At 47.7% G+C, this 17,284-nt stretch overlaps 1 protein-coding gene across 1 annotated transcript; it reads left to right on the top strand.

Moving 5' to 3' along the window:
• The first annotated feature begins 2,709 nt into the window (after positions 1-2,709).
• Positions 2,710-6,434, top strand: Fzd7 (frizzled class receptor 7). The gene has a single exon (XM_005366329.3). The coding sequence runs from the start codon at positions 3,465-3,467 to the stop codon at positions 5,181-5,183; it is 1,719 nt and encodes a 572-aa protein (XP_005366386.1). The 5' UTR covers positions 2,710-3,464; the 3' UTR covers positions 5,184-6,434.
• Positions 6,435-17,284: the final 10,850 nt, after the last annotated feature.

Here is a 17,284-nt window from a genome sequence, read left to right as displayed (position 1 = left end):
GGTGTTGTTTGAATCAGGACCTCACTGTATAGCTCGCTGGTTGTCCTGGAATTAATTCACTATGTAGCCCAGCCTCAAGCTCAAGGAGATCCAACTGCCTCTGCCTTCGCAAGTGCTGGGATTAAAGGCACCCAATACTACCTTACACCCGGCCCAAACAGTAAATCCTTATTTTCGTGGAGTAATTTTGAATTGAGATTTTTTTTGGTTTTTCTTTGTTTGGTTTTTGGTAGTATGAAGGATTGAATCTAGGGCCTCTCACGCACTAGGCTTTTGCTCAATAACGCGCTAAAAGCCCCAAGCCCAGACTGAGTATTGCTTTTATTGTTTTAAATCATTTAAAAAAAAAAAAAAAAACAGTCTCCCCACTCCAACTCCTAAACTCTGCTTTTGCTTCTCTACTACTTCTGCCTGGGAGGGAGCCCCAGGATGCACAATGGGGCATTGCTCCTCTAGGATGGGGTTCCTGCATCTCATGTGCCTTTCCTTATTCTACCCTGGAGCGTCCCACACGCTCTGCTTTTCTTCCGTCACTATTTTGGTTGCCTCACGTCAGAAGCTGCCTGTCTGGGACCAGAAGGATGAGCTAGCTGCTCATCAGCTGACTGGCTCGGTTGTATTTGAGGCAGTGTTCTATCCTGCTGGTTTTCATTTTGTTTGACGACAGTGCTTGGTATTTCTCTCAATACGCAGAGATGAGTTACCATCAGTGGCTTGATGAATAAGCAGGAAAGAAGATTGGATTCAAAGAGGAAGGACACCCTGAACCCCATGGGGAGGAGAAAGGAATCCAAGCCCTGCCACCCACACTCTCAATGACAAAGCAAAACAGACCCCATGTTTTTAATATCTCCCAACAAATATCAGCACAACACAGTGGTAGGTGATAGGAAGGATGATTTAGAAAGCGGAAGGTGAAGTCTTGAAGAAAGTACATTTTTTAAAAAAGGAAAATGTCTATTCATCCTTATTGCTTTGAGGTAGATACTCCTAAGGGGGAAATAATCAGGTATGAAGGGTAAACCTGATGGAAGGAAAGAATTGATTTCTATTGGGGGGGGGGAGTCAAGTGACGCACTTCCTTGTTCCAAAGAGCTCTGCTCTTTAGAGGCACTAACCGGAGCACAAAAGAACCCCAAAGTGGAAGGAAAGATCTCAGCAAACCTCTGAGATAAAGTAAATAAAAGAAAATTACAAGAGACCCAACTTGGCTAGAAAAGGGAATCCAATTGTGTTAGATTTAAGAATCAGCGTTTTCCTATCCTGCAGGCAGTGACTTCTGCCAGCATTCAACATTCAAACTGATCAAAAATCCCTCAAGCAGCAGCAACCAACCGAGACAGGCAGAAGGACTCAGCCAGAAATAACGTTTTTCAAAGAGGACTGTCGAGACGGCAGAGAGATTCAACAATTCAGCTTGTCATTTCCCTGCACGGGAATTCATAATATTCATGATATTCCTTGCTGGCCCCTCTGAGAGGGCAGAGGCCCCTTAGTAACTTCCGACCCGTCCGGGGCAGTCAGACAAGGCGCACCAGCTCCCAGTGCCTGGAGCAGGGTTAAGATTTGACTGAGAACAAAAGAACGCTTGCCAATCAGAAAACGCTACCCCAGAAGGAAAATAACCCCTCTTTGTGTCTCCAAAGCCCTTTAATTAGCAAATGCCCTGGTTTCTAACGCGCATTAAAACTTTTCTATGTAGATTCCAAATGGAAAGATCAAATGGTTGTTTCTGCAACGAAGATAGGGTCCCCGACCCCACACCGCAGTGCAAAGGGAAAACAGGGCAACCGAAGGCGCTCAGTAAATCGTACAGGGAGTTCCGGGCCACTCGGTCTCAGGTTACTTTCCTAAGCTTTCCCCAGCATTGCCTGAGTGTTCTCCAAACCCACTGGAACCCCTCGGGCTCCCAAGGCTCCCGGCCGTGAGCACGCGGGTGGGTGGGGGGCTGGCTCTTGAGCCCCGCGCACCCCCAACTCTAGGCCCTCTCTTCCAAGGGTCTGCACTTCCTCCCGCCGCCAAGTCCCCACCTCGGCCGACTCGGGTTTCTCCTTCCAGGCGGCCCCCCTCTTTGTGACTGGGGGAGGGAGGGGAGATTGTGGCTTCACGTGGTCGGCTGGGGTGTGGGGAGAAAAAAAAAGCGATCGTCAGTCGCACCCCCTTCTCGACCCACACTGATGCTAACCAAAAGCCTCCCGCCCAAGCCAGCCAGCCAGCCAAGGCTAACGTGACTCCAGATCACGTCTCTCCTCCCAAGCGCTGCGCTATTCTCAGCTTTTGGCCGAAGCCTTCGGCGAATGCGCCCTTCTGCTCAGGAATGTGTGTTTTAGGGTACCCGGAAGAGGAGCCAATTTTTCAAGCAAATTCCCTTTCTGGTGCGTTCTTCTCCCCTGAGCAAATTCTGGGTAAAAGTTTTTTCCTAACTTTTCTCTCCCGGTCCCCCGCCCCTCCCCTCAGGAATCCGCCCAGAGCGCTGCAGGCACCGCCTTTCTCGTTCCCTCGACCGCCCCTTCCGACTTTTACCCAATCGGAAGGCGGCTACAGAGAAAACAAAGAACGCTACTGGGCCTTCGGAGGGCTCGGGGCCCGCCCCCGGAGTGGTTTGTGAATGGGGGGAGGGGAGGAGGCGGGGCGGCCCGAAGCCCTGCGAGCCCGACGCTTCTTCTAGCCTCCAGCGCGACTCCCAGGCGATACTCTGCGCTCCTTCCCCGGCGGGCGGCGGCAGACGCGGGGACTCGCGGGCCGGGACTGCGCGGGGCAGGCCGCGGGTGCAGGAGCCTCGGCGCTTCGGATTCCTCCCAACCGGGTTTCCAAAAGAACTCGCCCAGCTCTGAGCTCCTGAGCACGGATCGGACTCAAACTGAGAAGCAGACGTTTGACTGTAACTTGGGGCAGACCTTCCCGGGGCTGAAAGAGGCTCCAGGTTCGGAGGAGGAGGTGGCTGCGGCGGCTCGTGGGGCCTCGAGGCGAGAAGGCGGAGCTGCACCGCCTCGGCGGCGGCCCGGGCGAGCAGGCGGGGGGACACCTGGCGGAGGCCCTACTCGGTGTAGGGGGACGTGGGCATCGCCTTGCGCCCTGGGCTCGAGAGACTTGGTCAAACTTTGGAAGGTAACCGGAGACGCTTGTAGTCCGTCGCCGAAGAGAAAGCCGCACCGTTACGTCTCGGCAGGGAGGGTAAGGCGACACCCCCTCCCCCGATCCCCCATCCCAGACCCAGGAGTCTGAGCCCCCGGCGGCCGCGTGAGTGCCACGCGGAGGCGGCTGAGGCGCCCCCTCGGCTGGCGGCCTCGCCCCCGCCGTGCAAGCACCCTAGCGCCCTGGGCTCCGCGCCGCCCACGGCCCGGCCCCGGCGCCGGGAGGACTCTCATGCGCCGGGCGCGGCGGCGCCTCCCTGCATCCTAGCCGCTCCCCAGCTCCTCGTCTTTTTCCTCCAGCTGAGAACGCCACTGCACTCTCTGCCCGCGATGCGGGGCCCCGGCACTGTGGCGTCGCACTCGCCTCTGGGCCTGTGCGCCCTGGTGCTGGCGCTTCTGGGCGCGCTGCCCACGGGCACCCGGGCTCAGCCCTACCACGGCGAGAAGGGCATCTCGGTACCGGATCACGGCTTCTGCCAGCCCATCTCCATCCCGTTGTGCACGGATATCGCTTACAACCAGACCATCCTGCCCAACCTGCTGGGCCACACAAACCAAGAGGACGCGGGCCTCGAGGTGCACCAATTCTACCCGCTGGTGAAAGTGCAGTGTTCTCCCGAGCTGCGCTTCTTTCTATGCTCTATGTATGCGCCCGTGTGCACCGTACTCGACCAAGCCATTCCTCCATGCCGCTCCCTGTGCGAGCGCGCCCGCCAAGGCTGTGAGGCTCTGATGAACAAGTTCGGCTTCCAGTGGCCTGAGCGACTGCGCTGCGAGAACTTCCCGGTACACGGCGCCGGCGAGATCTGCGTGGGCCAGAACACATCCGACGGCTCCGGGGGCGCAGGCGGCAGTCCCACCGCCTACCCTACTGCTCCCTACCTGCCCGATCCGCCTTTCACTGCGATATCCCCCTCGGATGGCAGAGGCCGGTGGTCTTTCCCCTTCTCCTGCCCGCGCCAGCTCAAAGTGCCCCCCTACCTGGGCTACCGCTTCCTAGGTGAGCGCGACTGCGGTGCCCCGTGTGAGCCTGGTCGTGCTAACGGCCTCATGTACTTTAAAGAGGAGGAGAGGCGTTTCGCCCGCCTCTGGGTGGGTGTGTGGTCAGTGCTGTGCTGCGCCTCGACGCTCTTTACGGTGCTCACCTACCTAGTGGACATGCGGCGCTTCAGCTACCCAGAGCGACCCATCATCTTCCTGTCGGGCTGCTATTTCATGGTGGCTGTGGCGCACGTGGCGGGCTTCCTGCTAGAAGACCGCGCCGTGTGCGTGGAGCGCTTTTCGGACGATGGCTACCGCACGGTGGCGCAGGGCACCAAGAAGGAGGGCTGCACCATCCTCTTCATGGTGCTTTACTTCTTCGGCATGGCCAGCTCCATCTGGTGGGTCATTCTGTCCCTCACTTGGTTCCTGGCAGCTGGCATGAAGTGGGGCCACGAGGCCATCGAGGCCAACTCGCAGTACTTTCATCTGGCCGCGTGGGCTGTGCCGGCGGTCAAGACCATCACCATCTTGGCCATGGGCCAGGTGGACGGGGACCTACTCAGTGGAGTGTGCTACGTGGGCCTGTCTAGTGTGGATGCGCTGCGGGGCTTCGTACTGGCGCCCCTCTTCGTCTACCTCTTCATCGGGACGTCCTTCCTGCTGGCCGGCTTTGTGTCTCTCTTCCGCATCCGCACCATCATGAAGCACGACGGCACCAAGACGGAGAAGCTGGAAAAGCTGATGGTACGCATCGGCGTCTTCAGCGTGCTCTACACGGTGCCTGCCACCATCGTGTTGGCCTGCTACTTCTACGAGCAGGCCTTCCGTGAGCACTGGGAGCGCACCTGGCTCCTGCAGACCTGCAAGAGCTATGCCGTGCCCTGCCCTCCAGGCCACTTCCCGCCCATGAGCCCCGACTTCACAGTCTTCATGATCAAGTATCTGATGACCATGATCGTGGGCATCACTACCGGCTTCTGGATCTGGTCGGGAAAGACCCTGCAGTCATGGCGTCGCTTCTACCACAGACTCAGCCACAGCAGCAAGGGGGAGACTGCGGTATGAGACCCGGTCTTTCTCCCACCCTTGCCACTTCTACCTCCCCGTAGGAGAGGAGGCTTGGTAGGGAAAGAGAACTGCTGGGTGGGGACTTGTTTCTGTCGGCTACCCCCTCCCCCACTTAGCTTTAACGTGGAAGTGAGAAGTTATTTGGAGGTGAGAAGAGATTTGGGGTGAGAGGTGATTTCGAAAGGCCTGAGTGAAAAGTCAAAAGGCGGTGTGGATGGAAAGACTGCTGGCTAAGACTTGCAGGATGCTAACTGATGCTAACTGTGAAAGATATGGGCCTGGAGGGCCGCTAGGGAAAGGTTGAGAGCCGAGACTGGTTAGTTCCTCCGGGCGCCAGAGCTGAGCCAGGGTTGAGTCCAATCCCTGCTGCAAGGCTAGTGGCTGTCCTCACTCCAGTGAGGCCGGGGGAGGGGGGAAGATAGCGCTGTCTGCAGCCTGGCTTTGTTGGGAAGATGGGAGGCCCCCTGTGGTGCCCTTGTCAAGCGGTGGTCAAACCATAATCTCTTTTCACTGGGGCCAAACTGGAGCCCAGATGGGTTAATTTCCAGGGTCAGACATTACAATCCTCCCTCCCCGACCCCCTCCTGCCTGTTTTTCCTCCCCTTCTCCTTTCAAGTCTAGTAAAATAAGCATTTGGAAGGCCGGGGAGGCCTGCCTGCTAGAATCCTAACGCGAAGATGCAAAAGAAGAGGGGAAAATTTCCGAGAGGAGACCCGAGTGGTAGTCTGGTTCTGCTACTTTCTTCATTTTCTTGGGAAGGCGGGAGGCAGACAGAAAAAGAATGTTTTATTTGGTTTCATACCCTGAAAAAGAAGTGATGACTTGTTGCTTTTCAAAATAGGAATGCATTTTCCCCCTTGTCTTTGTTGTAAGAGACAAAGGGGAAAACAAAACTGTCTCCCCGAGGAAAGCTTAGCTATGAAGGCAGCGGCTTTTATAGGCAAAGCAGCAGAAATCTGAGCTTTCCCTTCGGTGGTTAATTTGGTTGAGATAAACATTCCTTTTTAAGGAAAAGCTAAAGACAGCGTGCTCTCGTACCCATTCAGCTGAAGGTTCTGACTTGGATAAAGGAGATGCAAGAAGTTTTGTTATTTGTTTTAAGCGGATTTAATTCAGAACACATGATCTAACAGGCTCTGGTAAACAGCTTAATGAACTCTCCCTCCATTCCGCACACCCCATTAGCCTAAATTTTGTTTGTTTGTTCGGTTTTTATTTTTTTTGTCCCCACCTCCTTCTGTCCAGTGTGTGTGTTTTGTGTGTTTGTTTGGGATTTCTTTGGGGTTTTGTTTCTTCTTTTGTTTTTTGAGGGTTTTTTTTTTGATGATTTTATTTTTCGTTTGTTTGTTTGTTTTGGTTTTTCTAGACAGGGTTTCTCTGTGTATCCTTCCCTGTCCTGGAACTCACTCTGTAGACCAGCTTGGCCTCCAACTCTGAGATGCCCCTGCCTCTGCCTCCCGAGTGCAGGGATTCACAGTGTGGAGCGCCACACCTGGCTCCCCCCCACCATCCAATTTGTAATCTTCAAGATGAAAGAAGAGGCACAATGCTCACAGAATCAAAACAAAGGGACAAATTCATTTAAAGGGTTGAAAACGTTCTGCCCACGTCCCTTAGTTCCGTCAATCTGTGTATGAGAACCAGGTGCAGACCCTTCCTCTGGTTGTGGACCCAAAGAGGCGAATATGCCAGGATGCCAGCCAAGGAAGAGGGGGCGAGCTTGTACCGGGTTCAGAAAGCCATTAGAGGAAGGTAAACTTCAAAGTGATTCTGGGGTTCTTTGAAATATGCTAGAAGACTTAAATTTATTAATCTTAAATTATATACTCCCCCCCCCCGTGATAGAAGTCTGGTTCTTTGGCATAATGGTGTAAAGCTAACAGCATCATGGGAGCTAACCTTCCGCTCCACCTTTGACACTGACTGTCCTCCAGTCTTCAAAGCCCCTCTCAGTTTCTTAGAGCGGTTGTTAAATGCCAATCAGGAGGGTACTGTCAGGAGTACAAATTACTTTCTATCTGTCACGTTCAGTGCAATGGAGCTGCTTTTACATTAAAGTGATCTTGTATTTCTGAAACTCAGAATATGATCTCACCTGTCGGATTTTTTTTTTTTAACGGCTACGACACAGGTTTGGCCTCTTTTGTGTTTTATCTCTCAAGCGCATGTGAAATTTGTAAAATAGAGACAGTGCAGTATGTATATTTTGTAAATCTCCCATTTTTGTAAGAAATATATATTGTATTTATACATTTTTACTTTGAATTTTTGTTTTGTTTTGTTTTTTTGCCTTTAAAGATCTACTATGAAGTCCCACTTTATGACATGTACAGATCACAAATAAATTTTTTAAAAAATATGAAGCGAGTGTTTCTTTACTCTTCCTGAGATAGCAAACCTAGGAACAAAACTTTATTGTGGAAAGGTGTGCCGTGGGTGTGTCCCCCCGTAGAAGAGGATGGTGGCACAGGGTCCTGAAAGCTTTGTCTGACCTGTGGTTTTGCTTTGTTATTTTCTGTCTCCTGAACAGGCCTTCTTCACATTACCTCCAAGCCAGTGTTTCTCAACGCCTTGGTCTGGCCCCTTTGGGGTCACATATCAGATATTCACATGACGATTCGTAACAGTAACAAATTTGCAGTTACAAAGTAGCAATGAAATAATTGTATGCTTGGGGTCACCACTCCTTGAGGAACTGTGCTAAAGGAGTCGCAGCTGTATGAAGGTTGAGAACTGCTTGCTGCTCTAACCTTTTCAGGGAAGCTTTTAGGACCTACTAGAGAGGTTCAGGTTACCTGTCTTGCTGATCTGTAATTTACTAACCTTACGATTCTAAACCCCTGCTTGAAAGGGGACTAGAAGGTATTTTGGGTGTTTCTCCTTTTCCCTTGATCCACTCCCTGACTCCTTGGGAATCGTGTGTGTCCCCTAGTAGGCCTTATCTAAGTTATTAATATTTAAATGCCTCGAATTCAGGTGGTAGGGAAAGTTCGTAGATGCTTCCAGATAAGAGCAGAGGTCACCTTTGTTGCCCGCCCAGCTGGAGGCTTCCCTCAGCCTTCTAGGTAAACTAAAACAGGCTGGGGGGGGGAGGGGGGGCAGTGACTCAGCAGCTCTCTGGAATAGACTCCTGCCTGACCCTGAGGTGGCCTCTGAAGCCACTCGGCTGTTACTTGCTCTTGAAGAGGCCAACTTAGGAACGGGATAAGGCTGGGGAGCCCCTCCGGGAAATGGTCAAGGCAGCCTCTGCTCCCAGTTCCACGTTTTGATGTTTTTTTTTTTTCACTTGCTTCTTGTTGAATTCAGGTGCCAATACCCGGATGATACCCAAAGTAGGCGGTGCGCCGCTGTTTCTCCCGTCCCACAACTGGCTGAAAGTTTCTGTCGTTCTAAACCATAACAGAAACAGTTCTGTTTTCGTTCTAATTAACAGGCTCACACAGGCGGGTGTGTTCTACAAACTGGAAAGAATGAAAACCAGTGACAGACAGCTCTCTCCAGGAGGAGGACGGCTAGCTAGACACCGGCTCAAAAGCGGCTTGGTTTGTTTTTTGTTTTGTTTTTTCGAGTCTCCCGCGTTCTGGACATCCCAGTGGGTGTAAAGTCATTCCACCCGGTGCAGATCTGAGCAGCAAAGGGGAGAAAATTTAGGGACTTTGGATCTCTTAAGCTTTATCAAGTTCTCAGTCGTAAAATGACAACTTTTAGGTAACCCATGCGTTTCAGAACGGCAGTCAAAACCGCCTGTTAAGAGTGTTTGCTTGCAGACCAAGTGGAAGGAGTTTGCTGCTTGCTCACTTGCTTCTTCTCCTCCTCCTTTTCCTTTTCCCATTCTCTTTTTCTGACAAGGCACTTAGACTCTTCCAAGGGAAGCCTTGTAGCTGCTCCTGAGAACATATCCCTGCCTTATCTTTCCGAGCTCCCAGTGATCGAAGCGGCTTGGTCTCTAATGAGGGAACAGGAGCTGCGTGTGGAGCAGTCACTAACCCACTCTTACTTAGCAGGAAAAGCCAACTTTAATTCCCTTTGCATGAGGACGCCCTGTGAGTTCAAACCTTACCTAAGAATTTTAGAAACCTCATGGGTTTTCCTAAAAAGTTGCATTTGAGCAGAAGCTTTGTGAGGGAGAAGCGTTTGCAGAAGGGCCTGCGTAGAGATGAAGACAAACATTGGCTGTAGATTGGTGCTAATCCCCAGATAAGGAACAAAAACACCAAAATCTTTTCTGCACTTTATAAAACAGAACACAGCAATGCATGCAACCCTAATCTTGGTAAGCAGGAGTGTAGGAGGGAAGTGCCCTGTTAACATCTTAGTATTATTATTATTTTTTTTTTTTTTTGGTTTTCCCAGACAGGTTAGTATTAATTTTTAAATGTACTTCAAATAGTGATATTGGCAATTCTCTTGGTAGGATGATTGTAACATCAGAGCCGGAGGTTTGAGCCTGTAATTACTCTCAGAAAATCTCACTCTGCCCATCTTTAATTTCACTGAAAAGGCAGATGGCTATTTATAGACGGTATATTTTTGTGTATGCCTATGTGAATGGTGTATTACAGTCTACCAGGCTCCAGGAAATCCCAGAAAAGAGTGAAAACAGACTCCAGTGTGCAGTTAATAAACACCTCATGGACCTCGTGCTGGCCAGTTTTTATGCCAGCTTCACATAGCCTAGACTCATTTGGGAAGAGGGAACCTCAGTTGAGAAAATGCCCCCTCCAGTTAGTTAGCCTGTGGGCGAGCTCGCCCGGCATTCTCTTGATTAAGGATTGACGTGGGTGGCCCATGGGGGTGCCTCTCCTGAGCGGGTGGTCCTGGGTGGTAAAGCAAGCAGGCTGAGCAAGCCTTGAGGGAAAAGGCAGCATATCAAGCTATTCCCTGGCTTCTACATCAGTTCCTGCCTCCAGGTTCCTGCCTTGGGTTTCTGCTCTGACTTCTCTGGATGAGGAACTACAAGTTGTAATGTAAAAAGCCCTTTCCACCCGAGGATGCTTTTGGCCGTTATATTTTGTCATAGCCGCAGACACCCTAACTAAGACACATATTCTTTTTTCTTTTTTTGTTATTTCCCTTTCCTCAGTGAATTAATCTGCTTTCAAAAAAAAAATCATTCTTGAACTCTTCTTAAGTCTTTTTTTTTTTAAATCATCTAAAACTATGTTGTTCACACTTCCTAGTAAATTGAACCTATTTAAAAGGTTCATAACAATGCCAGTTTTGGGTAAACATACAATATTTTTTATTCTCTTTTGTTATCTTTTGTGTGCATATGAGGAGGTTGGTGGGTGTGTGAAATAAGTATGTGAATATGGGTGTGTGCACAGGTGTGTGTACACACGTGTGTGTAATGGGGGCCAGAGACTGATGCTGGCTGTCTTCCTCTTTCTCGCCCCTTTGTTGAGACAAGTCTCTTGCCAAATTGGAGCTCATCAGCTCCACTTGAATGGCTAAGCAGTGAGACCAATGACCTTCCTGTCTGAGTCACATCAACATACACACAGCTTTGTGTGATGGGATATGTGTGTTTTACACGTGTGGGAAGACCCTAACTCAGACCCTTGTATTTGTGGGGCAAGCAAGCCGTCTCTCCAGTCCTTTCTTTGGGGAGATTAGATAGGTAGGTAGATAGATAGATAGATAGATAGATAGATAGATAGATAGATAGATAGATAGATAATAGATGATAGGTAGATAGATAGATGATAGAAAGATAGACAGATTAATAGATAGATTGATAGAGATTAGATAGATAGATTGTAGATAATAGATGATAGAGTAGATAGATGATAGATAAATGAGAGATTAGGTAGATAGATAGATTATAGATAATAGATGATTGATAGATAGACAGACAGACAGACAGACAGACAGATAGATAGATAGATAGATAGACATACATATATATTCATTCTGGAATTTTCTCCTGTTTCATCTCCTGGCTCTGTATGGGGGGAGTGTGGGAGGGGTAGGATGTAGGGGACATCACACACCTGTGATCCCAGCACTGCAAAGGCTGGGGCAAACCATCTGAGCCTTTGAGGGGGGCCCAGCTTTATAGCGAGACTCTCAAAAACAAACAAGATTTTATTCCACATACTTTTTGCTTTCTCTCCAAGCGAGTGACCTCATCACGGGCCAGATTTAGCCAGTTGCTTAGAATTTTTGCTGCTGGGTGTTTTAGTAGCAAATCTATACTCAAACCTTTGAAATGGTAGGGACAGACATTTTTGTGTCTGACCAGTTCGTTACACCCAGGCAGGAATTAAATGTTTCTCGAGGTTCCTCAAGCCTCTTTCAAAAACTGCCTAACAAGATAACCTTGAAGCTCTAGTGAGGGGTTTGAGTGTGATTAAGCCAAGGGTCCACTTAACTGCAAGAATACTTTGGGAGCTCTGTTCTCCCGCTTTTGCTAGTGAGTGCACTAACGCCTCTTACCTGTAAATCTCCTTCTTACCCAGCTCTGGCCTCAGGTTCAGCTCAGCGTTCTGGCCTCAGGTTCAGCTCAGCGTTCGTATCAACGTGAGGTCAAGGGCAGCATAGACTAGCTCTTTGTGTGTCCTTGGTAATAATGATTATCTTCTTCCTAGCTGTTGACATCTCCTGAGCACCATCTATACACAAAGCCCTCAGTACAATATGGTAGAACGAACAAGACAACCTACCCCAAGCCCTAACCACGGCATTTGGTACCTAATAAGTACTCAGTGAGTATCAACATCTTTATAATAAATACACAGTGATCTCGCTTACACATTATAACAACCCTAGGGGGTAGGTATAATTACCCCCCAGTTGGCGTGTGGGGAAACCTAGCCATGCAAGGTGAGCCAGAGAGTGGCCGCGTTGGCTCTGGTTGGTGCCCCTAATCACCATGCCGCAAATATTTACTGAGTTCTTAATGTCTTCCATCCCCTATTATTCCTCTTAATTTGATCCAGATCAGTTCCAAAGGGAGGAAAATAACTTGCATCCTGACAGGGCAGAACTGGAGAGGGGATTTTCAGTGCTAGTTCCCTACGAGTGTTTGGTTTTTTTCTTAGAAAGAGGCAGAAGGCTCATAAATACTATTTAGATGCTTTCTTTTTCTTTTGTGACAGCGTCTGGCCATGAGTTCAGTCTGGTCTGGACACATGTGGTCTGCCTGTCTCTGCCTCCTGGGTGCTAGGATTGCAGGCATGAACCACCACACCCAGATGGGTTCATCCTTCTTCCCCAATATGAATTTCTACATCGAGATCCAAGGATCTGGAACTGAGAATTAAGTTGGCATGTGTGACTAGAGATGTGTGCTTTCATATGTGAAATCCCAGGCTCAGTCCCCAGCACCAAAAAAAATTGCACAAGTCCTGGAGATCTGAAGTTCGAGATCATCCAATGTTCCATAGGATACATGAGACCCTATCTTTAAAAAAAAAAAATTAGCCAGGTGGTGGTGGTGCACACCTTTAATCCCAGCACTCAGGAGGCAGAGGCAGGCGGATCTCTGTGGGTTTGAGGCCAGCCTGGTCTACAAGAGCTAGTTCCAGGACAGGCTCCAAAGCTACAGAGAAACCCTATCTCGAAAAACAAACAAAAAAAATTAATTTAGGGATGGCACTCTGAATAGCCTTGTAGAAGAATCCCTGGAATGTTGCATCAAAAACCACAGACCACCTAACAAAAACCCAGGGGTGAGAAGCCCCCTTTCAAATTGGTCAGGGGAATCTAAGAGACTCCCAAAACAAGAGAGGCTATTGCTGTTGTATCTGGTGGCTTCCAGAGGTTAAAAGTAGGTTCCAATTGCTAAAGACACCCTGAACTTTGGACACAGGACCCAGATGATCTGAGCTAGATCTGATCGGAAAGCCTCAATCATAAGGACAAGCTTTCACAGTACTGAAAGGTGGCTACAAGCTGCCAAGGGAAGGAAGCAACCGAAGTCCTATCCAGCTATGAACCACAGCAATGACCAGCATGGTGCAATAATAGCACTAATATCTTGGCAGTAAACAACATCTCTGTAATTGGACTTAAAGACTACCACCAACAGGGTGGAAGTCATGCCTGGTACTAAAAACCTAGTCAACTACCCAGGGCTAGAGAGCTCATACACCTTAGAGGAGAACCTGTGCCTGCTGCTTTATTAAACCAACATAATCTCTAACTACACTCTAAATATTTATCTTTATACCCATTATACACACACCTTTAATCCCAGCACTCGGGAGGCAGAGGCAGGTGTGTGTGTATATATATAGAGAGAGATATATAGATATATATATTAACATTTTTAAAGGCCATGCATTCAAAAACATGCAAGGAGAGCACATTGGAGTGGTTGGAAAGAAGAAAGAGAAAGGGGGAAATGATGCAATTATGTTTTAATTAAATAAATTAATTAAATCATATATTATAGCAATAATATTTTATATTTTATTAATTAACAATTAATCAACAATATTCAATAAATAAATAATAGATAAATTTATTGTGTGGGTATTAATAGTAATTTTATCAATTAATAAATCTATTGATGATAATTGATTAATTATTGGATATTATATATATAGTCCCCTAGGAGGCCTCCCCTGTTGCTATGGCTCCTTGCTTATTCCTTCCAGCCATGAAGGAGAGGGTGGGTTCCAAATGGAGGGTCAAGGACATAGTGGGAAAGTCCTGGCTTCTTGTTGACCAAGACTGCTATCTCCCTACTAGTGAGTCAATGAGTAAGAACATGAGCAGAAACAAACCCAGCACCATGGAAATCCCCTTCCTGGAAGCCAATGCTGGGAATCACAGAAATGTTTTTATTGTGACTGTCACATGTATAATGTCAATGTTATCATAGTACAGTTATAATATAGACAATTATCAGTTAGTGACTTTAACTGAGTTTTATTATTAATTTGTTTTATTTGGGGAATTTTTTTTTCAGACAGGGTCTGCCAATGAAGCATTCGGTGATCTACTCTCAGTTCTTGGGGTTAGAACGACGTGAAGATCTTAAGATATGTCAACTTTATGCTAATCGCTTACATTGACTCATTTTGTCCATACAGGAGGAGATAAAAATTATTATTATTCTCATTTAATAGGCTCTCCATGTCTGCCTAAAATAAAATAAAAATACAAGTACACGTGAGTTTCAGCAATTAATCCAAAGCATCCTGGAGCTGACTGCCAGGATAAGCAGCATTTGCGTCCCTAGTCCATGCTCCTTCTTCAGCATTTGCACCTTAACCGGCTTGCAGGGTTTCCCAGCAAGATTACTAGGTGTCTAACATTCTAGTTATAGAGGACACAGCAGAGACTAGCAAAGACTAGCAAATAATCCCAAAGGTGTCCCCAACACAGGTTAAACCTGTTGGGTAAAGACTAGGGTGGGCTCACATCCATTCTTTTATTGTTATTATATTTTACTTATTTATTCTGTGTGTGCATGCACACACAGGGACCACAGTCCATGGGTGGAGGTCAGAGGACAATTTGCTGGAGTTGATTCCCTCTTTCTAGCCTATGGGTGTTGGGAACCAAACTTCGGAGTCAGGCTTGGTGACAAGGACCTTGATCAATGGGGCCATCATCTCTCTGGCCCTTCACCTCCAGTCTTTAGTTCATTCAGGTCTGAGTGAGCTTAGATTGCTTAGAAAGTCCAGATTCTCACTGTAATAGATTCTCATTAGATAAAAGTTTTTGCTGGTGGTACATGGCTGATACTATCTAACTGTTAGCAGAAAATAATTCCCTGTAAGGATACTTGTTGACACTTTATTCTTATTTGCCGTTCAGACTTCCAAACAGGCAAGCTAGTAAGTAGCACACTTTTCTGGGAAGTCAGTGAACGCTATACTAACTGGCTATCCCTGTGCCCAGCTTCCAGGGTCGCATGCATGCATTTACCAGGCCTTCTGGTAGCACTCTTCAAATGCTTGATAAAATTAAGAGCCCCAGGAAACAAGAACAAACATTTCAGACCGAACCCTCCTCTCCTCTTGACCCATCAGGGAATTCATTCTACTGTCTGTACAAGTGGCAAAAGAAAGGTTAAAAACAACCCTCAAGTTCTTCATTCCAGATCTACTTAAGTGAGCCCCCTTAAGAGAAGTGGGTTCTTGTTTCACTTGAAGTGGGAACCTATTTTGCTGGAAGAGTCCAAACAGTGAGGAAATTCAATTCAGTGCCTTCATCTCTGAGGAGGGCACAATTCCTCCGTTCACCAAGTGGATTTGGTCTACAAGCTGTACAAATGTGTACTCCAGATAATTGTGTCCCTTCATCTGCAAACCTCCCTCTTGGGTATTAAAACTGTTCTCTGCTTGTCTCTTGGGATTAATAGGTTCTGTCTAAGCTGCTGGAGTAACTCTTGGGGTGGGGGAGAAATCAATACAATATCTGATAGTCAATCAGAATACTACCTAGATGGCATTTTATTAATTTTAAATTAAAAAGCAAGATTTCTGCTAGTCAGAATATCAGGTTTGAGTAACGCACAATAGAAAGACTCAGCAATTCTACCTCTAGATAGTTATGGCATAGGGAGAAAGAAGCAGTATTGAGTCTTTTACATCTGACTATTTGATTTTTAAAACGGAAAAAAAAAGATCAACCCTATATATATATTCGTTTGCATAGGATCAAGCTTCCAAAAATTAGAATGGAGTCAGCCTTATTTTCCTCACTTTCTTCTTTAACCTAGAGATGTGTCTTATACATTTCTCAAGTCAAGGGAAAGAAATCACCTTTAATGTCAGCAGGCAGAAGGCAGAGGCAACTCTGTGAGTTCAAGGCCGCATAATGATTCCATGTTTCAGAAAAAGAAAGAAAAAGGAAAGAAGGGAGGGAGGGAGGGAGAGAGAGAGGGAAGAAGGGAGGGAGGGAGGGAGGAAGGAAGGAAGGAAGGAAGGAAGGAAGGAAGGAAGGAAATATACTGATGAAGAGGAGGGAATGAAAAGGGGAAAGGCAGGGAATTGAAGGATGTGTTCAAAGAAGAGAGGTGGGGCCTGGTAACACAGATCTGTAATTTCAACTACTCAGGAGGCTGAAGAGACAGATCACAACTTAAAGGTCATCCCGGGTTATGAATGAATTGTGGCCATCCTGGGTAACTTAGCGAGACCCTGTCTCCCAAAGGAGTTTAAATAGAGTGGTTGAAACAGAGATCAGAAGTAGAGAAGCTTCAAGTACAGCAGAAAGAAAAACAAATAAGTAAGAACAAGAGAAAGCCCACAGACACGCGTGCCAGAGAGTAGAACAGTAAAAGAACGCTCCGAACACACCTTTCCTGACCCACGACGCAACAAACGGCCAATTAATTGACTTCTCGTTACCGTCATCCCCTGTACCCCAAAGTTGCAAGAAATGAGGTCACCGAGGGTGATGACTTTACGTGTCTCATCCCCTCTCAGCCTCTGAGACACACGCGCTTGTTCCCACCATAAAGAGAAAAGGCTGAGACACCAAGAGGTTAACTTGCCAGGACCACGTGATTCCTGCGCCGTACCAGCCCTCTCCCGGCCTTACTGTTTTTTTTCATCTAGCCATGACTACCAAATTATTGGTCTCCAAAAAACGGTTTGTTTCTTTGAAGTATCATTAGGCATGTGGTTAGCTCAAGCCGGGGAGCCTTGGTCCAGCGCAGTTACTTCTTAGCAGGGAATTAGACCCTGCTTTTCTATGCCCTGGGTCTACAGACCTCATCCCATGTGACAGGGCGCCACACGGGGATTATGGCCACTGTTGGGGGCTGTTCTGCGGGTGGAACCGAAGTAGTTTTGGATTTAGTTCATCTCTCTTTGTGTTCTGACATAAAATGGTTGCAGGGAAACTGGGTGACGCCCCTGGAGGCACCATGGTCCCAAAAGGGCAGCGTTCAAATCATGATCGTCGCAACATTACCCCATTGTTCAGGCTCCAGAATCTCTCCTGTAGATGAGAGAGTTGTGATGTGATTTCCCCTTTGTATGCTGTGAATACGATTGAATAGACCAATTGTTAGTTAATAATTATTAATAATTGGCTAATTAATAATATTTGGCCCGATAGGGCAAAAGAGTAGAGGTAGGGAGGGAAAACTAAATGGAATGCTGGGAGAAAGGAGGCGGAGTCAAGCAGAAGCC

The sequence above is a fragment of the Microtus ochrogaster genome, unplaced genomic scaffold (assembly GCF_000317375.1).
Source record: "Microtus ochrogaster isolate Prairie Vole_2 unplaced genomic scaffold, MicOch1.0 UNK8, whole genome shotgun sequence".
Taxonomy (NCBI): domain Eukaryota; kingdom Metazoa; phylum Chordata; class Mammalia; order Rodentia; family Cricetidae; genus Microtus; species Microtus ochrogaster.
The sequence above is the reverse complement of the archived record's forward strand: the minus strand, read 5'-3'. Positions and strand labels throughout refer to the sequence as shown.